We start from the raw sequence: 19847 nt of genomic DNA on the forward strand, positions 1-19847 counted from the left end.
AAATCGTTTCTGGCAGGCTCAGGGAACCATATGGGATGCCGGGATTCGAACCACGGACCTTCTGCATGCAGGGCAAATGCCTTACCTCCATGCTATCTCTCCAGCCCCTATTTATTTACTTGTTAATTGATCGATTGGTTTCTGGCCCACATCCCGCGGCACTAAGGGTTTAATCCTAGCTCTGCACTCAGAAATCACCCCTGGCAGGCTGGAGAACACATGGGATGCTGGGAATGGAACAGAGTCCCTCCCAAGTCGGCTGCATTCAAGTCAAACACCCCATCATTGTGCCATCTCTCCGGTCCCACTAGGAGCAATAACCCTTGAGCGGCACTGATATGGTGACCCCAAAACAAAACAAAACAAAACAAAAAAATCTTGAGGTCTTGATAATAGCTCAGTAGTTTATGCTCATGATGTGATTTATTTGTTAGCTTGTTTTCTGTTTCTTCTTTGGGTCACATCTAGTTTTTTTTTTTTGGGGGGGGGTTTGGGCCACACCCAGTGACACTCAGGGGGTACTCCTGGCTATGCACTCAGAAATTGCTCCTGGCTTGGAGGACCATATGGGACGCTGGGGATCAAACCCGGTCCATCCTGGGTTAGCTGTGTGCAAGGCAAAAGCCCTGCCACTGTGCTATCACTCCGGCCCTGGTCACATCTAGGAAGTGTCAGGAAAACTCATGGCTCTGTGCTTTGAGGTCACTCCTGGAAGAGCACAGTGACCCAGGGGGTCCCAGAGAGTGAACCTCCTGTGAGCAAAGCGTGCACTCAACCTACTGAGCTCTATTTCTGTGGCCTGGCAAAAATATTTCTAGTGGGTGTAGGGTACTAGATAAGTACCCTACAGTGGGGACTTTTTCTTTTTTTTTCCATACCTGGCGATGCTCAGGAGCTTGTAGTCCTGATTCTGCATTCAAGAATGACTCCTGGTGGTGTTCGGGAACCATATGAATTTGACCCTGGGTTGTCTTTGTTCAAGGCAAGTGCCCTCTGCACTGTACTATCTTTCTGGTCCCTAAAGTGGGGACTTTGGATTACACAGGTATGGATTAACCTCTGGGGAGGATGGAGACAAAGGTCACTCATACTTACCTGAACCAGCTGCAGGTGGCTTGCCTTGAGTGAGGTTTTTTTTTTTGTTTGTTTGTTTCTTGTTTTTGGGTCACACCCGGCAGTGCTCAGGGGAAACTCTTGGCTCCATGCTCAGAAATTGCTCCTGGCAGGCACGGGGGACCATATGGGAAGCCGGATTCAAACTGATGATCTTCTGCATGAAAGGCAACGCCTTACCTCCGTGCTATCTCTCTGGCCCCCCAGTGAGGGTTCTAAAAACTCTTTATACCTACTGTCATGTCCCAGTGCTGGGAAATATCTGTGCTGTCCCCAGGATCTATGGGCCAATCACACCTGGTCTCTTATGGCCTTTCCTTTGCTGATTTTTTGGGATCCTTTCACTGGGACAAGCTACATTTCTCTTTTGGCTTTTGGGTCACACCTGGTAATATTCAGGGTTTACTCCTGGCTCTGAACTCAGGAATTACTCCTGGTGGAGCTCAGGGGACCATAAAGAATGCTGGGGAATGAACCCAGGCTGGCTGCATGCAAGACAAATGCCCTTTCTGTTGTATTTGGGGGAAGGGCATACCCGGTGGTGCTCAGGGGTTACTCCTGGCTCTGCACTCAGAAGTCACTTCTGGCAGGCTTGGGGGACCATATAGGATGCTAGGATTGAACCCAGGTCCATCCCAGGTTAGCAGTGTGCAAGGCAAACACTTTACTTCTGTAAAATAACAGCCCCTCTTGTATTATCACACTGGTTCAGAGCTACATTTCTTTTTTGTTCTTTTTCTTTTTTTTTGTTTTTTGGGCCACACCTGGCGGTGCTCAGGGGTTACTCCTGGCTGTCTGCTCAGAAATAGCTCCTGGCAAGCACGGGGGACCATATGGGACACCAGGATTTGAACCAACCACCTTTGGTCCTGGATCAGCTGCTTGCAAGGCAAACGCCGCTGTGCTATCTCTCCGGGCCCAGAGCTACATTTCTAAGTTAACAGCCTGGCTTAGTTCTGTACAACCTTTCAGCAACTCACTGAACCTAAGGATGGTCTTAAATCGGTCTCTCCCCAACAACCATTGCTATGACCTGTGGGGTTAACCTCCTAGGATTTGGCCGGAGAGATAGCATGGAGGTAGGGCATTTGCCTTGCATGTAGAAGGACGGTGGTTCGAATCCGGCATCCCATATGGTCCCCAGAGCCTGCCAGGAGCGACTTCTGAGAACTAGGAGTAACCCCTGAGCACTGCCGGGTGTGACCCGAAAACAAAAACAAAAAACCAAAAAAAACTTCGAGAATTCCTTTATTTTCAGCTTTGGGGTCCCCATAGAACCAGGCCTGAATGTTTCCAGCCATATCACCTCAACCATCCCTCAAATTTGGGGGTCAGGAGGTGGTAGACAGAAAGCCTAGGGGCTGCTTTGTATGATCACCCCATACCACTTCCTAGGTTCCAGGATTTTAGTGTCCCTACTGGTCAGAAGGTCTTTGGTGCAGTTCTGAGATGCCTAATGGGACAGGGTCCTGAGCTGAAACATAATGCAAAGCTGATGGAGAAGACGCTCCTCAACCTATTGGCTCCCCACTTAAAGAAAAAATCCAGCCCACTCACCACCAGAAATAATGTGTGTGTGTGTGTGTGTGTGTGTGTGTGTGTGTGTGCAGATTCACAATCAGGGAGGTTTAGGGCTTATTCTTGGCTCTGTGCTCAGGGGACTATGTGGGTTTGGAGATCAAACCAGGGTTGACAATATGCAATGCCAACACACTACTTGTTATAGTACCTTCAGCCCTGAAATCTATCTTGACTTTTTTGGTTTTGTTTTGAAGCTATACCTGGCAATGCTCAGGGGTAACTCCTGATTTTGCCCTCATGAATCACTCTTAACAGTGCTGAGGGGACTTTATGGGATGCTGGAGATTAAACCCAGGTCAATGTTGTGCAAGGCAACAGTGCCCTCCCGCCCTCCCCACTGGACTATCACTGTGTCTCAAATCTTCTTCCTTCCTTCCTTCCTTCCTTCCTTCCTTCCTTCCTTCCTTCCTTCCTTCCTTCCTTCCTTCCTTCCTTCCTTCCTTCCTTCCTTCCTTCCTTCCTTCCTTCCCTCCCTCCTTCCTTCCCTCCTTCCTCCCTCCTTCCTTCCTTTCCTTCCTTCCTTCCTTCCTTCCTTCCTTCCTTCCTCCCTCCCCCCCCCCCTCCCTCCCTCCCTCCCTTCCTTCCTTCCTTCCTTCCTTTTTTTTTTTTTTTTGAACCACACCTGGTAGTGTTTAGTTCAGGTGTTACTCCTGGCTCTGAACTCAGGAATTACTCACTCCTGGCAGGCTCTGGGGATCATATGAGATGCCGGGGATCAAACCCTGGCCCGTCGTGTGCAAGGCAAACACCTGCCTCACAAAACTATCACTCCAGCCCAGCCCCCTAAGTCTACCTTCTTGAGACAAGCAAGGAGCAAGCAGTACCTCTTAAAATAACACCCAAGTTTGCTAGTGTCCCCCATATCCCCCAGCAAGTAATCTGAGGCCTCTGGGGATTGGCATCAGTGCCCACTGTGGGTGACACAGAATGGCAGGCTAGGGGCAGGTGGGCGTGTTCTCCAAGTCTCCCCACTTCTGGTACCCAGGTGTAGCCATTTGATTACTCACCTGAGACATGGGTTCTGGGGTGCCAGGGCCTGTGAAATTCAGTGGGTCCAGCTGCCCGACGTTTGCTTCCTGGATACATACCCTCATTCCACAGAGAGCCGGCACCCACTTTCCCCCCTTCCTCCCAGTAAGACCAGGGAAGCTCAATGGTGCCCGCTGGTAAAGTGGCTTTATTCACAGACTCAGCACTTGCTAGAGATGGAAGAAAAGAACATCTGGGTGGGTGGGTGGGTGGGGGGTGGGCTGGGCCTGGACATCGGGGTGACTGGGGGGGCCATGCTCGGGTGGGCTGGGTGGGGGGAGCTCCCTGGAGAGAAGCTGAGGCGGGCAGCATGCGAGAGGGAGGCCTGGCCCCATCTCTGGTCTGCATGGTGCAGCAGGCCTCTCCTGCGAGCCAGTGAGGGAGGAACTGAGGGGTTCTCTGGGGCAGGACGGTATAAGTGAGGGGGTGCAGGGGTGGCAGACAGCGGAGTGTAAGACCCCTCTTGCCCTTGCTGCCAGGGAAATGGCAGAGGGGACAGACCCGATTCCCCCTGCCTGGTTCTGCTGCTACCTTGGTGTGTGAGTAGCCAAGGGGGTTCCCCCCTGGTGTCACTGTTCTATTCGATGCTTGAACACTGGACAATGTGGGGGAGACCCACAGAGGGCGCCCTGGGGACAATCCTGGGGGAGAGCCCAGAAATTGCATGGTGGGCAGGGCTTGTGGAGGACAGGGGAAAAAGTTAAGCTTTTCTTCACCCTCCCACTCTCTGCCTGCCCTGGGAGCGGGTCCATGCCCCCATCCCCCAAATTTCTTTCTTTCTTTTTGTGTGTGAGTCACACCCAGCAGCACTCATGGGTTAGTTACTTCTGGCTCTGTGCTCAGAAGTCACTCCTAGCAGTCTGGGGTAGGGCTGGGGAACGACCATGTGGGATGCCAGGGATCAAACCCAGTTCTGTCCTGGGTTGGCTGTGTGCAAGGCAAATGCCCTACCGCTGTGCTATCACTGGGGAAAGGGGGAAAGTTTCTGGCCTAGGAGGGAGGCCTGTTTGGATGAACCTGCTTTCCTTCCTTCCCCAGGCCCTCCTGCTCACTTCCTGCCTGGAGGCAAACAAAACTGCCAAAATGGGGATCCTCCCCTTAACTCCCTCCCTCCCTCCCCCACCCCAACCCCCCATTCCTACCCAGACCCGGATAGAGAAACCAGTTTCCCCGGCTTCTGCCCTCTGCCTGGGCCCAGCCAAGTCTGCTGGCAGGCTGGCAGGCTGGCAGACTGTCTCTGGGCTATCCTGGAGGGTGACCCTGGTTGGGGCCTGGAGGGCCCTAGCCGGGGGACTGGGGTGGGCTGTAGGTGAAGGGGGTGCAGGTGAGATGGGCTCTCAGCACTGGCGGGAAGGGGTGCGGTGCACCGAGCCAGGACGCTTGGGGATCTTGCGCCAGCGTCGCTTGTCCCAGCGGCAGAGCAGCAGCAGGCGGAAGGTGTCCCGGAAGGCCTTGTTGCAGAGCGCATAGCACATGGGGTTGATGGTACTGTTGACATAGCATAGCCAGTAGCCCAGCTCCCACAGGGTCTCGGGGACACAGTCCTTGCAGAACGTAGACACCAGCACCATGATGTTGTATGGCGTCCAGGTGAGGATGAAGGCCAACAGGATGGCGCTCAGGGTCCGCGCCGCCTTCTTCTCCTTGACCAGCGAGAAGGTCTTCCTCTTGGCCAGCTGCTCCTTCCCACGGGGCTTCTGGCCCTTGCCCGCTCTCTCACGCCCCTTACGGGTGGGCCTCTTGACTGTATTTGGGGAGCTCCGGGGTGGTGGCTTGGCGGGGGCCTGCACCTCAGGGTCCACCATGGGCATCTTGATTACCACCTCAGAACCGGGTTCCTCTCCCTCGGAGGATGTGAGGCTCTCCATGGAGCCTTCCTCCTCCTCCTCTTCCTCCTTCCAGCTATAGGCCTGCAGAAGCCGGGGTGTTCTGCAGCAGCCACAGCAGCGGCCCGATGGACTTTCGGCTGAACCCTCAGCCCCTGGTTGGGACCGCTCAGAACTGCTGCTACTGCCTCCTCCTTTCCCCGGGGTCTCGGAGCCCTGCAAGGCTGCCAGCTCCCGGGCCCGGTTCTCTGTCTCCTGGTAGATGCGCCAATAAAGCGTACACATGACGGTGACTGGGAGGTAGAAGGCGGCCATGGCCGTGCCAAAGGTGATGATGGGCTGGGAGAGAAACTGGATGTAGCACTCCCCGGCCAGCACCGTCCGCTCCCCAACCAGGTACTGCCAGAAGAGAATGGCTGGAGCCCAGAGGACGAAGGAGACCAGCCAGGCCAGGCCGATCATCAGGGCTGCCCGACGTGGGGTACGCTTGGCCCGATAGCTCAGGGGCCGGGTCACGGAGAAGTAGCGGTCAAAACTGATAAGCAGGAGATTCATGACGGACGCGTTGCTGGCCACATAGTCCAAGGCCAGCCAGAGGTCGCAGGCCAGAGTGCCCAGGGCCCAGTGGCCCATGAGAAGATACGTGGTATAGAGGTTCATGGAGAAAGTGCCGATTATGAGGTCCGCACAAGCCAGGCTCAGCAAGAAGTAGTTATTAACCGTCTTCAGCTCCGTGTTGACCTTGAAGGAGATGAGGACCAGCAGGTTGCCTGTCACTGTGGCCAATGACAGGAGGCCTGTGGTGATCCCGATGAAGGCCATTTGCCAGGGCCCCCTGCCCGAAGCTAAGATGGTGATGTTGGGGCTGGCGGCGGAAGGGGCCGAGATATTCATGGTGGGTCAGTGGGCAGGAGCAGCCCCTTCCTCGAGGCAACAGGGCCGGGCTTCCTCAGCGAAGGCTCATCACCTGGAAGGAGAAGACAAGGCCTTGAGCTAGGCTGTGGGAGCTCTGAGGGCCCAGAGTAGCAGTGCTGAAGCTGAGTGCTCTCTGAGGCCAGGAACATGGCTCTCAGATGAAAAAGCATGAGCTCAGCAGGCCTCGAGGTTCCGGGTCTGATTCCCTAGCACCACCTCTGTCTGTCTCTAAGCAGATTAAAAAATAGTTTTCTTTTCTTTTCCTGTTTGGTTTTTGGGTTACACCCGGCAATGCTCAGGGGTTACTCCTGGCTCTGTGCTCAGAAATCGCTTCTTCGAGGCCGAAGTGGTGATGCAAGCTGTAGGGCATTTGCCTTGCACACGTTAACCTAGGACAGACTGCAGTTTGATCCCCCGGTGTCCCATATGGTCCCCCAAGCCAGGAGCAATTTCTGAGTGCATAGCCAGGAATAACCCCTGAGCGTCACCAGGTGTGGCCCCCCAAAAAACAAAAACAAACAAACAAAAATAAATCGCTCCTGGAAGGCTGGGGGAACCATATGGGATGCCAGGGATCGAACCCGTTTTCTTCCTGGGTTGGCTGTGTGTAAGGCTGCTGTGCTATCACTCTGGCCCCCTCAAAACCAATTTTGAAACTCCATAATATCACCCTGCATGCCCCAACCTCGTGGTCACTCAGGGTCATGGGTAATGCATGTTCCCAGCTGGGAACTAGGGCCTGTGGCCAGGGCAGAGCCAACATCCAGGCCTTGCTCCGAGCGTTCTCTCTTTCTCGAGCGTTCTGGCTTCACCAGGCAGGAGCCTAGGTTCCACTTTTGCTCCCTGGAAAACTGATCCTCACCCCTGTCTTGCTTTACCTCCCGAGGCAGGAGCGGGGGAGACGGGGCTGCGCTTCCGCTACTGCCAAATTTCCAAAGCATTTCACTCAATCCCATTAAAAGCTTTCAGTTACAGAGTCGTTACTATGCTCCAGACACAGCGCTCAGTTCTTAATTGAATTAGTCGATTTGACTGGCGTGCATATCTGGGAGTGAGGGCTGAACGCTGCTGGTCTGGCCAGGCGATCGCCACTCCCCCAGCAGGGGACACAGGAGGCGAGCATGCAGACACCCCACTCCTGCTCTTCTTGGCCCTGTGCACCTTCCTAGCTTCTTGCAGCAAATGAGAGGTGGGAAGGAGGGTGTGAGTGTTGTACATGCATGTATTCATATGTACATGCTTGCAAGTATGTGTCTATATGCATACGTGTGTGTGTGTGTGTGTGTGTGTGTGTGTGTGTGAGTGGTGTGAGAGGGAGGGAGAAGACTGCTGTCTGGGGCTAGGGGGCCCCTCCTGAGGGCAGCAAGACATTGATTCTGGGCCTAAACCTTCGCCTGGTGGGCAGAAGGCCTAGAAAAAAAAAAAGCCAGCAGTGGGGAAGGAAAGAGGCTCCCAGTGGGAAGTGGGGGGCCTGGCCCCAGATGGTGCGTAGGAGGCCTCCTCCGTCTCCCCACTTTGTTCCTAGGTCCTGGGTGAGTGGGGAGAGAGGGTGCAGCCTGGGGAACAGGAGGATCCCCCAGATTTCTCTTGAAGCTGGAGTCCAGCCAGGCGCTAAAGGTGGGTGAAGAGCAAGGCCAGATTTCCCAGAAGCCCCCGGGTTGGGCTCCAGGCCCCAAGGTGAAGAAGTGGAAGGCGGAGCCAGGTTGAAGGACAGCCCGTGGTGGAGGCCAACTGGGCCAGGCCCTGGTTCTGGGGGGGGGTGGGGGGCTCTTTCCTGTTCTGGCAGCCCTGATCCCTGCAGGCCCGGGGGTCTCCTCTGTGATTGTGTGTGTGTGTGTGTGGGGGGGGCTGTTCTGAGATAGGTACCCCTGTGTCCTCCACCTACATTCCTGGGGACAGAGAGATGAGTTGAGGTATCTCTGAGGATTTGCTGGGTCCCTGAGCCAGCCTCAGGGTGTGTAGGTGGTGGGATAATGCAGGCGGTTCCCCGAGTCTGTGGAGAGACCTTTGGCCTGGGGCTTTAGGTGAGAGGCATGTTTTGGGGGCTTGTGTCAAAGGGATCCAGCATGTATGAAAACCCCAAACTGGAGCCAGATTATCCTGTTTACTGGTTGAGGGCTACACAGCTGACCCCAGCTCTGGTTTTTGCTTTTCTTACCTGGAAAAAAAAAAAAGGGGGGGACAATACTAGCCACCCCTGGCAAAGCTATCAAGGAACCACACGAGGCTAAAACACGCAACCGGATGCAAAAAGTGCTTTAGAACAGCCACAGTGGCAGCAAACACCCTGGAGTTAGAGCTCAAGTGACAGCTTCTGTGACAAACAGCCACTAACAGAGGTCAGGGATGACGTTCGTGAGTCAGAGCTCTGGCTTGGCATGCGTAAGGCCCTTGGTTCGACACCTGGCACCACACACGCAATTTTCTCCCTGCTTCTATGCCAACCCCCACTAATAACAATAATGACCCATTGTGGTTGTTTAGCAGTTCCTGAATGCCACTTGTGGCTCAAAGCCCAATATGTCTTCTTTGATTAGATTTTGTTTGTTTTTGGTCCCAACCAGCAGTGCTGGCTCTGTGTTAAGGAGTTCCGGGGCTGGAGAGATAGCAAGGAGGTAAGGCGTTTGCCTTGAATGCAAAAGGTTGGTGGTTCGAATTCCGGCATCCCATATGGTCCCCTGAGCCTTCCAGGAGTGATTTCTGAGCATAGAGCCAGGAGTAACCCCTGAGCGCTGCCGGGTATGACCCCAAAACTAAACAAAACTAACAAAAAAAAAAAAAAGGAGTTCCCTCCTGGCAGTGCTTGGAGGGGGACCATATATATAGTGCCAAGCAGTCACCAAAATTGTGTACAAGGCAAGAGCTATACATCCTAAACAATCTTGTCATCCACTTAATTGGCTTTTTTTTTTTTTTTTTGTGGTTTTTAGATCACACCCGGCAGTGCTCAGGAGTTACTCCTGGCTCCATGCTCAGAAATTGCTCCTGGTAGGCTCGGGGGACCATATGGGACGCCGGGATTCAAACCGATGATCTTCTGCAGGAAAGGCAAACGCCTTACCTCCATGCTATCTCTCCGGCCCCTTGATTAGTTTTTTTTTTGTTTTGTTTTGTTTTTGGCCCCACCTGGCGATGCTCAGGAGTTACTTCTGACTTTGTGCCCAGGAATCACTCCTGGCAGGATCAGGGGACCATATGGGAAGCTGGAGATCGAACCCAGGTTGATCAGGTACAAGACAAAACAACCTACCCACTGTGCTATACTTGACTGGATAATTATATCTCAACTTGATGATGCTCAGGGCTTAATTCTGGGCTCTGAGCTGAGGGATCATTCGTAGCAAAGCTTAGGAAATTGTATAAGGTTCTGGGGATCATAACTGGGTAACATAAAGTAAATGCCCTACCTGCTGTACCAGATCTCTTACCCTTCATTGGATTAATTGATTTATTTGTGGGCCATACCTGGTTGTGCACAGGGCTGACTTCTGGCTCTGTGCTCAGGAAACACTGCTGATGATGCTCAGGGGAACATGTGTCATGCTGGGGATCGAACCCTTGTTAGCTGCATGCAAGACAAAAACCCTACCCCCTGTGTTTTTGCTCTGCTTCCCTGGCTTAGATTCCTTTTTTCTTTGGTTTTGGGGTCACACCCAGCATCACTCAGGGGTTACTCTTGGCTCTGTGTTCAGAAATCGCTCCTGGCAGGCTCAGGGGACCCTATGGGATGGCAGGAATCAAACCCGGGTTCATCCTGGGTCAGCTCCGTGAAAGATCAATGTCCTACCGCTGTGCTATCACTCCGGCCCCCATTGCTTAGATTTTTTTTTTTTTTTGGTTTTTGGGCCACACCCGGTAACGCTCAGGGGTTACTCCTGGCTATGTGCTCAGAAGTTGCTCCTGGCTTGGGGGACCATATGGGACGCCGGGGGATCGAACCGCGGTCCATCCAATGCTAGCGCAGGCAAAGCAGGCACCTTACCTTTAGCGCCACCGCCCGGCCCCCATTGCTTAGATTCTAATACAGGATCTATGACTGAAGATTTGCCATTCTCTCCTCCTTACTTAGAGATGGACAAACAAAAGCTGGGCAAAACAAGCACTTTGCACTTAACCTCCCAAACAAGAGAGGCACCAGGATTTGCATTGAAGCACCTTATCCCAAGAAAGTTCCATTTATTGATGCTGACGAGGCAGCGTACAACGATGATAGTAAAACACTCGCTGTCCTGCTGACAATGTTATGGCTTCCTCTTCCCCTAACTAAGGTCAGCTGCTATGAGGGAGTCAGTTAAACTGTGCCCTAGGACAGCTGATGGACATACTGACTAGCCAAAGTTATTTTTTTTTAAGGCAGAAATTTGGGATAAACCTGGGTGTATTCAGGGCTTACTCACTCCTGGCTCTGAGCTCAGGGGTCACTCCTGGTGGGACTTGGGTGATCCTAAGGGATGTGCAAGACAAGTGCCATCCCTGTTGTACTATCTCGCTGGTCCATGCTGCCCAATTGTGGCCCCTTTTAATCTGATCTCAAGGCAGTATAATGTCCAGGGTTCAATGTCTGATGCATGAAGGAAGCCTAGATTGAGAGCCGTTCCACTTCCTGTCACCCTCATTTCTAGGGATCAGGGCTGGCAGCAGTGCTGTGACTCTGTGGATCAGGGTAAGGACCTAAAAAGGTGGATTCAGAGGAGAAGCGCTTGCTGGCAAAGGGTCTGTACCCCACTGGCTGTACCTGGGTCGGGTACAGCTTGCCCCACTTATCCCACTGTCTCCCTAATATCCCAGGTTCTGATGCTAAGGCAGAGTAAGGATTTAGGCAGGGTAAAGAGAGCACTAATTTTGGATATTAAATTTGAGGAGTCCCCAAAAGCAGTAATTCAGAGAAAAGCAAATAAATAAATATATATGTATATATTAGGGGGCATATCCAGCTGTGTTTGGGGCTTACTCCTGGATCTGAACTCAGAGATCATTCCTAGAAGTGCTTGGGGGATCTTCTGGGGGCCTGGGGATTGAACCTGGGTCAATTATGCACAAGGTAAGTGCCTTAAACCATGGATTATCTCTCTGGTGCCCAAAAAGGAATATATATATATATATATATGTTTTTGGGTCACACCTGGTAGCGCTCAGGGGTTCCTCCTGACTCTACTCTCAGAAATTGCTCCTGGCAGGCTTGGGGGACCATATGGGATGCTGGGATTCGAACCACCGTCCTTCTGCATGCAAGGCAAATGCCCTACCTCCACACTATCTCTCCAACCCCCAAAGAGAAATATTTTAACACAAGTCTTCAGCGAATGAAAATACATGCCAAAAATCCTGCAGGAACAAAATTTTAAACAAATACAGGATGCAGTCCTCCACTTGCACAAACACCCCATCGCCCTTGCCTGCCCCTCCTGGCCTTCGCCCCAAAGAAACTTGCTTTATAAAAACAGACAGGCCACTGGTGGTGTGGTGTGTGCTATGAGGTTTTTCCAAAATATTAGATCGCACTTTTATTTATCTTGATTTGGTGTTTGTTTTCAATGCCCCTCCACTCCTTAAGTTTTGCTCATCCTAATTCTAGCCTGGAGGAATCACAGGCCTGGCTTTGACTCCCCAAGTAAGATACCCCTTTTAGGTGTAGGATCATGAGTAGTCAATCTCTGCACCCCAGGTCCCCCAATGGAGGAGATAAGCCATTAAGTACAGGTGCTGAAATTGACACTCAAGTTCAAGGCCACTCCTCATTCTTTTTCTTTTTTTGCCTTTTTGGGGTCCCCACCAGCAATGCTCAGGGCTTACTCCTAGTTCTGTGCTTGGGAAATCACTCCTGGCAGGAATGAAGCTTACCACAAAAAGTGGTAAGTGCAGTTAGAGAAATAACTACACTAACAACTACCATGATGATGATAGAGAGAGAAATACAAAGGCAGGCAGGGGAGGAGAGAAATGGGGGACAATAGTGGCAGGGAAATTTCATTGAAGGGTGAATATGTTGTCAGGATTGAACAGGGTTAGTTGCAAGCCAGGTAAGCACCGTACTATCTCACAGGGACAGGGACAGCAGTCCTTGTTCTATTGTTTTTTCCTGGGTGGGGGGCACACCCTGCAGTGCTCAGGGGTTATTGCTGGCTCTGTGCTTAGAAATCACTCCTGGAGTCTAGGAGGACCATATGGGATGCCGGGAATTGAACCCAGGTTCCTCCTAGATCTGTCCTAGCCCGGCCCCATGCAAGGCAAACACTCTACTGCTGTGCAATCACTCTGGCCCCTATTCTTCATTCTAATTTATAGTCTGGCCACTTCTCACCTTCTGCCTTTCCTCCAAATTCTAGACACAGGCTCGCTCTGGTCCTCTGTGTATTCTGGAGGACAATTTGATCTGGTTTCTGGGGAGTCTTTTGGGGTCCTGAAGCCACATCTCAGATATTGAAACAGTTTTTTTTTTTTTTTTTTTGGTTTTTGGGCCACACCCCGCGGTGCTCAGGGGTTACTCCTGGCTATCTGCTCAGAAATAGCTCCTGGCAGGCACGGGGGACCATATGGGACACCGGGATTCGAACCAACCACCTTTGGTCCTTGATCGGCTGTTTGCAAGGCAAACACCGCTGTGCTATCTCTCCGGGCCCGAAACAGTTTTTTTGGAGAGGGTTTGAACCACACCTGATGGATGATGCTCAGGAATAACTCTTTTTTTTTTTTTTTATATTTATTTTGGGGCCACACCCAGTAGCGTTCAGGGTTTACTCCTGGCTCTGCTCTCTTAAATTACTTTTGGCAGGTTCTGAGGATCATATGGGATGCCAGGAATCAAACCCTGATCTGCATGTAAGGCAAACGCCCTTTCCCGCTGTACTATCAATCTGCCCCAGAGGGTAACTTGACTCTGCACTCAGGAATTACTCCTGCAGTGCTTGGGGGACCACATAGGATGCTGGGGATGGGACCTGGGTCGGTTGTGTGCAAGGCAAACACCCTCCCTTATGTACTGTCTCTTAGTTCCAGAAAGGGCTGATTCCTAGAGGTGAGACCCAGAACAGGGTAGCTAAGGGGATTAGTGAGGGGCTGGAGTGATATCAGGTTGGGGTAGAATGTGGACATCACTGGCCCTAAACAGCTCTCCTTGGATGCAGACATATGTGTGTGTGTGTTTGTGTGTTTGTGTGTGTGTATCAAACCCGTGTTCTCACTGCTGAGCCACATTTCCAGCAGCCTTTACTCTGATGAGTTAAATAAAAGTTTCCAGAATGGGGACCTCTGAAGACTCCTTGAAAATGGGGAGCCTTGGGGCCTGAGGGATAGCATGGAGGTAGGGCGTTTGCCCTACGGTGGTTTGAATCCTGGCATCCCATATGATCCCCTGAGCCTGCCAGGAGCAATTTCTGAGCGTAGAGCCAGGAGTAACTCCTGCGCGTTGCTGGGTGTGACCCCAAAACAAAACAAAACAAAAAGAAAATGAGGAGCCTGACTCCATTTTCTTGTGTGCTGGGAAGTTCCTTCCAGCTCTCACTCACTTCATAGCCTTCTTGAGGGTGTGGGAGATGGAACAAGGGTTTGAGCTCCTGTTTTGCATGGAGGGGGCCTGGGTTCAACTCCCACATGGTCCCCTGAGCATTCTAAAAAATGACTCTTTTTTTTTTTTTGGTTTTGGGCCTCACCTAGCGGTGCTCAGGGGTTCCTCCTGGCTGTCTGCTCAGAAATAGCTCCTGGCAGGCACGGGGGACCATATGGGACACAGGATTCGAACCAACCACCTTTGGTCCTGGATTGGCTGCTTGCAAGGCCAACACCTCTGTGCTATCTCTCCGGGCTCTAAAAAATAACTCTTGAGAGGCCGGAGAGATAGAAGGGAGGTAGGGCATTTGCCTTGCATGCAGAAGGATGGCGGTTCGAATTCCTTCATCCCGTATGGTCCCCCATAGCCTGCCAAGAGCGATTTCTGAGAGTAGAGCCAGGAGAAACCCCTGAGCGCTGCTGGGTGTGACCCAAAAACCAAAAAAAGAAAAGAAAAGAAAACGATTCTTGAGCACCATGCCAGGTGTATGCCCTGAGCACTGCTACCCCCAAACAGACACCAAATAAACAAAACAAGAAGTCAAGGTGATATTCAACCTGATTAGTCACCTCCAATGAACTCTCTACCCACAGGGGTCCAGGGGGCTAGCAAGAAGGAGGAAGGAATCCAGACCTTATATATATATATTGTCACACCTGGCATCGCTCAGGAGTTACCTCTGTCTCTGTGCTCAGAAATCACTCCTGGCATGCTCGGGGGACCATATGGGATGCTGGGAATCAAACTGGGGTCTGTCCTGTGTTGGCTGCGTGCAAGGCAAATGCCCTACCGCTGTACTATCTCTCTGGCTCCTGAATCCAGGCCTTCTGAGGTTGGTACAGCAGGGAGGGCACTTGCCTTGCACATGGTTGCAAGCATTTGAATTTATTATTCCACTTGACCTGTGGCCCCTGGACTGGGGGTTCTTATCTCTGGTCTGTGGTCACCGAATCTAGGGCTAAGGGAAGTGCTGAAAAGCCTGTTGAATAGAGACACTGAGCCTCCAAGATCTGTTCTTCCCACTTGGCCAAATTCATTCCCTTCCACCTATGAGGCTAAGATTTTTCTCTTTTTTTTTTGTTTGGGCCATACCCAGCCATGCTCAGGGCTTACTCCTGGTTCTCAGGGATCACTCCCAGAGGGCTCAAAAGACCATATAGGATGCTGGGGATCAAACCCAGGCCAAAGGTGTGCCAGGCAAGTACCTCACTGCTGTACCAGCCCCAGAAAACCTGGATTCTTTCCTCTTCCCTGCCAACCCCCTGGAGCCCTGTGGGCAGAGAATTCATTGGTTAGGGTTCAGCACTGCGTCTTAAGATTTTGACAAAGGACAGGGCTTCGGATGAGCCTCTGCTAGAAGCTGCCTTGAAACCTCGTTTTCATGGTCTGGGAATTCTGGGGCTGGGGCTGGCTGGGGAAAGCTGGTGGATGGGGGTGGGGTACGGGGGGTGCCAGGAGGATGTTGTCTGCATTCAAACCCTCTCCGCCAGTCTGGCTGTGTGACCTCTAGCATGTCACTGTCTGGAGCTGCCAGGTCTTATGTAGGATGAGTGTTTGAGTGAAATAGGAGTACATGGGGGGCACCATGCAGGGAGAATGGGAGGTGCAGGGAGATGGTATACTTTGTAAGGAATGGGTTTTCTTGGAGGGGTTGTGTGAGGCAGGGAAAGTGGAAAGCATTTATGGACAAAGTCCTTTCTGCCCATAGGGACTGCTATCTGCTAGAATCACTGAATGTTTCTTTGCTTTTTCAAATAAATATGACTGATTGAAGGGACTGGAATGATAACAGAGAATAGAATATTTGCCTTGCAAGCAGCCAATCTGGGTTCGATTCCCAGCAACCCATACGGTCCCTCGAGCCTTTCAGGAGTAACCCCTGAGTGTCACAGGGTGTGGCCCCCAAACCAAAAAAATAAAACCAACAAATAAATATGAATGAATCTCTTCTTGCAGGGATTGGAATGGAGCCTAAGGGCCTGCCAAGCAAGTGCTGTACCTGCTGAGCCACTTCCCCAACCCTTGTGGGGAGTTTTAATTTCTGTTTATTTTCTTTGGGTCTGAGAGGCCATACCTAACAGGGTTTATTTTTGGTTTGGCACTCAGTGATTCCTTTCGGTGGTGCTCAGGGAATCATATGGGATGCCGAGGATGGAACCCAGGTGGGCAGCGTGCAAGGCAAGAGCCTTACCCACTGCACTATCTCTCTGGCCCCTGTTGGGAGTTTTGAATCCTAGCAACTGAGATGAATGGCACACTTACTGCACCCCTGACATGGCTTGAAACCTCCAGGACATGCTTCAAGCATCCCAGACACCTTGGAAGAGGAACTTTTCTCTAGAAGCTGCTATTTGCGGGGAGGGGGCAGCAAAGATCGTGAACTTAGTAGTGCATCAAAAATGCTGCCAGAATTGGAACTCAGCCTGAGAGATACACATGGGGGAGCCCTCCACACCCCCATTGGTGCTCAAGTTTGGTAACACCCAGAGAGGAATGGGTCCAGAGTAAATACAATTTCTTTCTCTCTCCTTCCTTCCTTCCTTCCTTCCTTCCTTCCTTCCTTCCTTCCTTCCTTCCTTCCTTCCTTCCTTCCTTCCTTCCTTCCTTCCTTCCTTCCTTCCTTCCTTCCTTCCTTCCTTCCTTCCTTCCTTCCTTCCTTCCTTCCTTCCTTTCGCCACAAGCTGTGGCACTCAGGGGTTGCTCCTGGCTCTGAGCTCAGAAATCACTCCTGGCAGGCTTGGGGGACCATATGGGATTCTGGGGATCGAATCTAGGTTGACAGCACGCAAGGCAAACGCTCTGTCCTGTGGCTCGGGCCCCAAAAGCTTCTTTAGAATCTGGCTGCTTTGGTGTGTGTGTGTGTGTGTGTGTGTGTGTGTGTGTGTGTGTGTGTTGGTAATGCTGTGGCCAGGGTAGGGCTGGGTGGAGCTGGCTGGGATGCAGCGGAGGGGAGCTACTGGCCTTATGTATTGCTTTACATCAGTACTTGGCCCATAGTAGCTGCTCAATAAATGTGTGTTTATGTGTGTGTTTGTGTGTGTGATATATACATGGTCGTGCACTTGGGGTGCGTCCTCTGTACTCTAGCCTTAGGGCCAGGAGGATGAACCCGAGAAGGCCAGAGCTCAGAACAGCTCCAAAACACAGTCCCTCAGCTACTTTCAGCTCCTGCAATCCTGCTTGCTATCTACCCCTGCCTTCCAGTTCCCCCAATCCCTTCTCAGGGATTTCTTCTCTGCCTGGTTTGTGTGCAGAGGGGGGAAAACCAGCCCTGAATACCAGGTCAGCTTGCTAAACAGTCCCAGAAGATCCTACCTGCCCTGGGGTAGGGTGAAAGGTAATATATTGGACAAGCTTGGGGGTGGCACAGGAGGGCATCTGTGCGAGGGGGGGACGCGGAGGCGAAAGACAGCCTGAACTGGATGCAAAGCATTACAGTATGAGGTCAGAGTCTCCGGCAGGCCGGCCACATTCCCGGATGGACCAGGGCTGGGCACCAATCTCGAGGGACTGGGGCTCTGGCTGGATAAAGTAAGGGGACAGGAGACGCCCAGGGAGGTTGGGGGAGAGGGTTTCTATAGGCCAAGAAAGGGAGATGAGACAGGCAGGAGCAAATGGCGGGGAATGCTGCAGGAGCGATTCAGGGGGAAGGCATGGAGCCATTTCGTGAGACTGGGCCTGGAGAGGAGGAGGGGGTGCTGCAGGACTGGGTACCCGGGACCTCACATGTGACTCTCAAAGGGTCACTGGGGCCTTGGGGATGCTATCCATGATCCCTACTGGAGGAGGCAGCTCGCCCCCCGACAAAAAAGGAATCTCTTGGACTTCCCAAGCTCTGGACTGAAGGAAGCTGCTTCTTCTAGGAGGTCAGAGGACCTTTTATTTATCACCTTTCCAGGCTAAATAGTCACTTGTGGGAGTGTCCACTGGGCACTCACAGGGCAGCAGGCGGCATTTCCTTACTCATAAATGCAGTCCCGAGCCTGAGCCGGAAGGCAGCACCCCCGGAACCTCAGCCACACACCCTCACTGTTGATGGACCTTAACCAGGCGCTTGCTGGGTGCACGCTGGCCCATGGCAGGACCTGGCAGGCAGGCAAGGAAGCGGGCTGGGCCCTGGACCTCACACGGCTGCCAGGTAAGCTGGGAAGTGCCAGGCTCCCCCTCACCCTCCTGGTTCACCCCTGCTCTTCCTTCCTGCACTCCCCTCCCCAGCCCTCTCTCTGCCTGTTCTCTCCCTCCCCCATGCTACCATCACCATGGTATCACCGCAGAACAGAAACCCAGAGCACATTCACCCACCTCTCCCAGCCGCCCCACACCAGCCCCAGCGCCTGCCTTCTCCCCCCCAAGGTTCCTCCTATGCCCACCGTGCCCCCCTTCCTCAGCCTCAGTCTCTGTGTCTGTATAATGGGGGAAGGACTGGCGGGGCCACCTGGCCTGACCTCCGGGCAACCTCTTCTTCCCTTCTTTGCACTTGGCAGTGGAGTTCTCCAACCTCCAGGGACCTCCGGGGACCTCTAGGCACCAGCCTGGAGCTGCTTTTCTTCACCATCTTCTTCTGCTCTCTCTGGCTGTCTCGCTCTCTCTCTGTCTCCATCTCAGCAGAGAGTGAGGCTGCCCAGTGGCTGAGGTCAGAGGGCAGAGAACTAACTGGCTGACAGCTCAGCGAGCAGCTGATTTCCCTGGATAGGAGACAGGAGACAGACTGGCTCCTTCCGGCCAGCTAAATTTGGGGGGCCGGGGGGTTTGCATCTGTCTAGGAGTGGGGGCTGCAGGTATGATTTGTGGAAAGAGATGAGCGCCTCTTTCCCGGCATGGCTAAACCCCGAATCAACCCTTGAGTGTCCCAGTGTAAGCGGGCATCCTCCTCCCCTGCTTGCCAGCTTAGAATCAGCAATCTTGCATGCTATGCCCACAGTGAAAGTTGATGGGGGATGCGGGCATGGGGACCCAGCCTCAGTGGCCCTGAGGGTCCATGCACCGGTGACCTGAACTGAGGACCGCACATGTCAGGGTCACGTTCCTGGCTGGCCAGTGTGGTTGTCTGTGCATGCCCGTCTGTCCCCAGAGAACCCTGGGGCTCTTGGCTGAGGCTCCTGAAGGCTTCTGGCACCCACCTTAGTATCCAGCATGTCCGTCTGGCCAGTAGCCGGCTTCAGTCCATCTTTGGGGGGCTGGAGGTGGATGGGACTGGTGGGGTTCAGGGTTCCCTGAGGGATGAGAGGAGAAGGGCCTGGAAATGACACCCCAGCTGGCGTCTCCCACACTGGACAGGAGGCGAGAGCTGCCCCCTGACCCCTGCTCTTCCCCCTCCACCCCTGGGAATTTTGGGGGGCTCTGCTTATTATGTGGCGGTCTAGGATCCACGATCCATTTTGGCAGGGGGTCCTCCATCTCCTTTGCCAGCTGAACCCCAGAAAAACATCACTCAAAGCCAGGAGATAGGGGGGTGTACCAGGGAGCCAATGTCCAAGACTACAGAATGCCCCATGGCCTCCAGACCCCTTCCGGCCTTCCTTCTCTCCCTGGGCTCCATCCCTGTTTCTTTCTAAGTCCTGGTTCTTGCCTGGCACTCAGGACCCAGCTTCTCCACCCCCACACCCCTGGACCCCATGGAACCCCCGCAACCCCCCCATTCGTTGTACTCACCATGGATCTGGAGAGAGGTGTGGGGGGTCCTCAGTGTGGCTGCCTCCCCGAGGGCCGGCGGCGTCTCCAGGGATCCAAACACCTGGCTCCCGGGGGGGAGCTGCGCCCTATGCTGGCAGCCGGAGAGGCACAGCCAGTGATTGGCATGTCCCACCCCCTGGCACGCCAGCCTGGGGGGGGTAGGG

At 53.0% G+C, this 19847-nt stretch overlaps 1 protein-coding gene across 1 annotated transcript; it reads right to left on the reverse strand.

The window, feature by feature from the left end:
* Window positions 1-4883: 4883 nt before the first annotated feature.
* CHRM1 (cholinergic receptor muscarinic 1) lies at window positions 4884-19801 on the reverse strand. The gene is made up of 3 exons (XM_049779683.1): window positions 19663-19801; window positions 19131-19223; window positions 4884-6516 (listed from the first exon to the last, which is right to left on the reverse strand). The coding sequence occupies exon 3, from the start codon at window positions 6441-6443 to the stop codon at window positions 5061-5063; it is 1383 nt and encodes a 460-aa protein (XP_049635640.1). The 5' UTR covers window positions 6444-6516; window positions 19131-19223; window positions 19663-19801; the 3' UTR covers window positions 4884-5060.
* Between the last annotated feature and the right edge of the window lie 46 nt (window positions 19802-19847).

This window comes from Suncus etruscus, chromosome 9 (assembly GCF_024139225.1).
Source record: "Suncus etruscus isolate mSunEtr1 chromosome 9, mSunEtr1.pri.cur, whole genome shotgun sequence".
In the NCBI taxonomy this organism is placed as follows: domain Eukaryota; kingdom Metazoa; phylum Chordata; class Mammalia; order Eulipotyphla; family Soricidae; genus Suncus; species Suncus etruscus.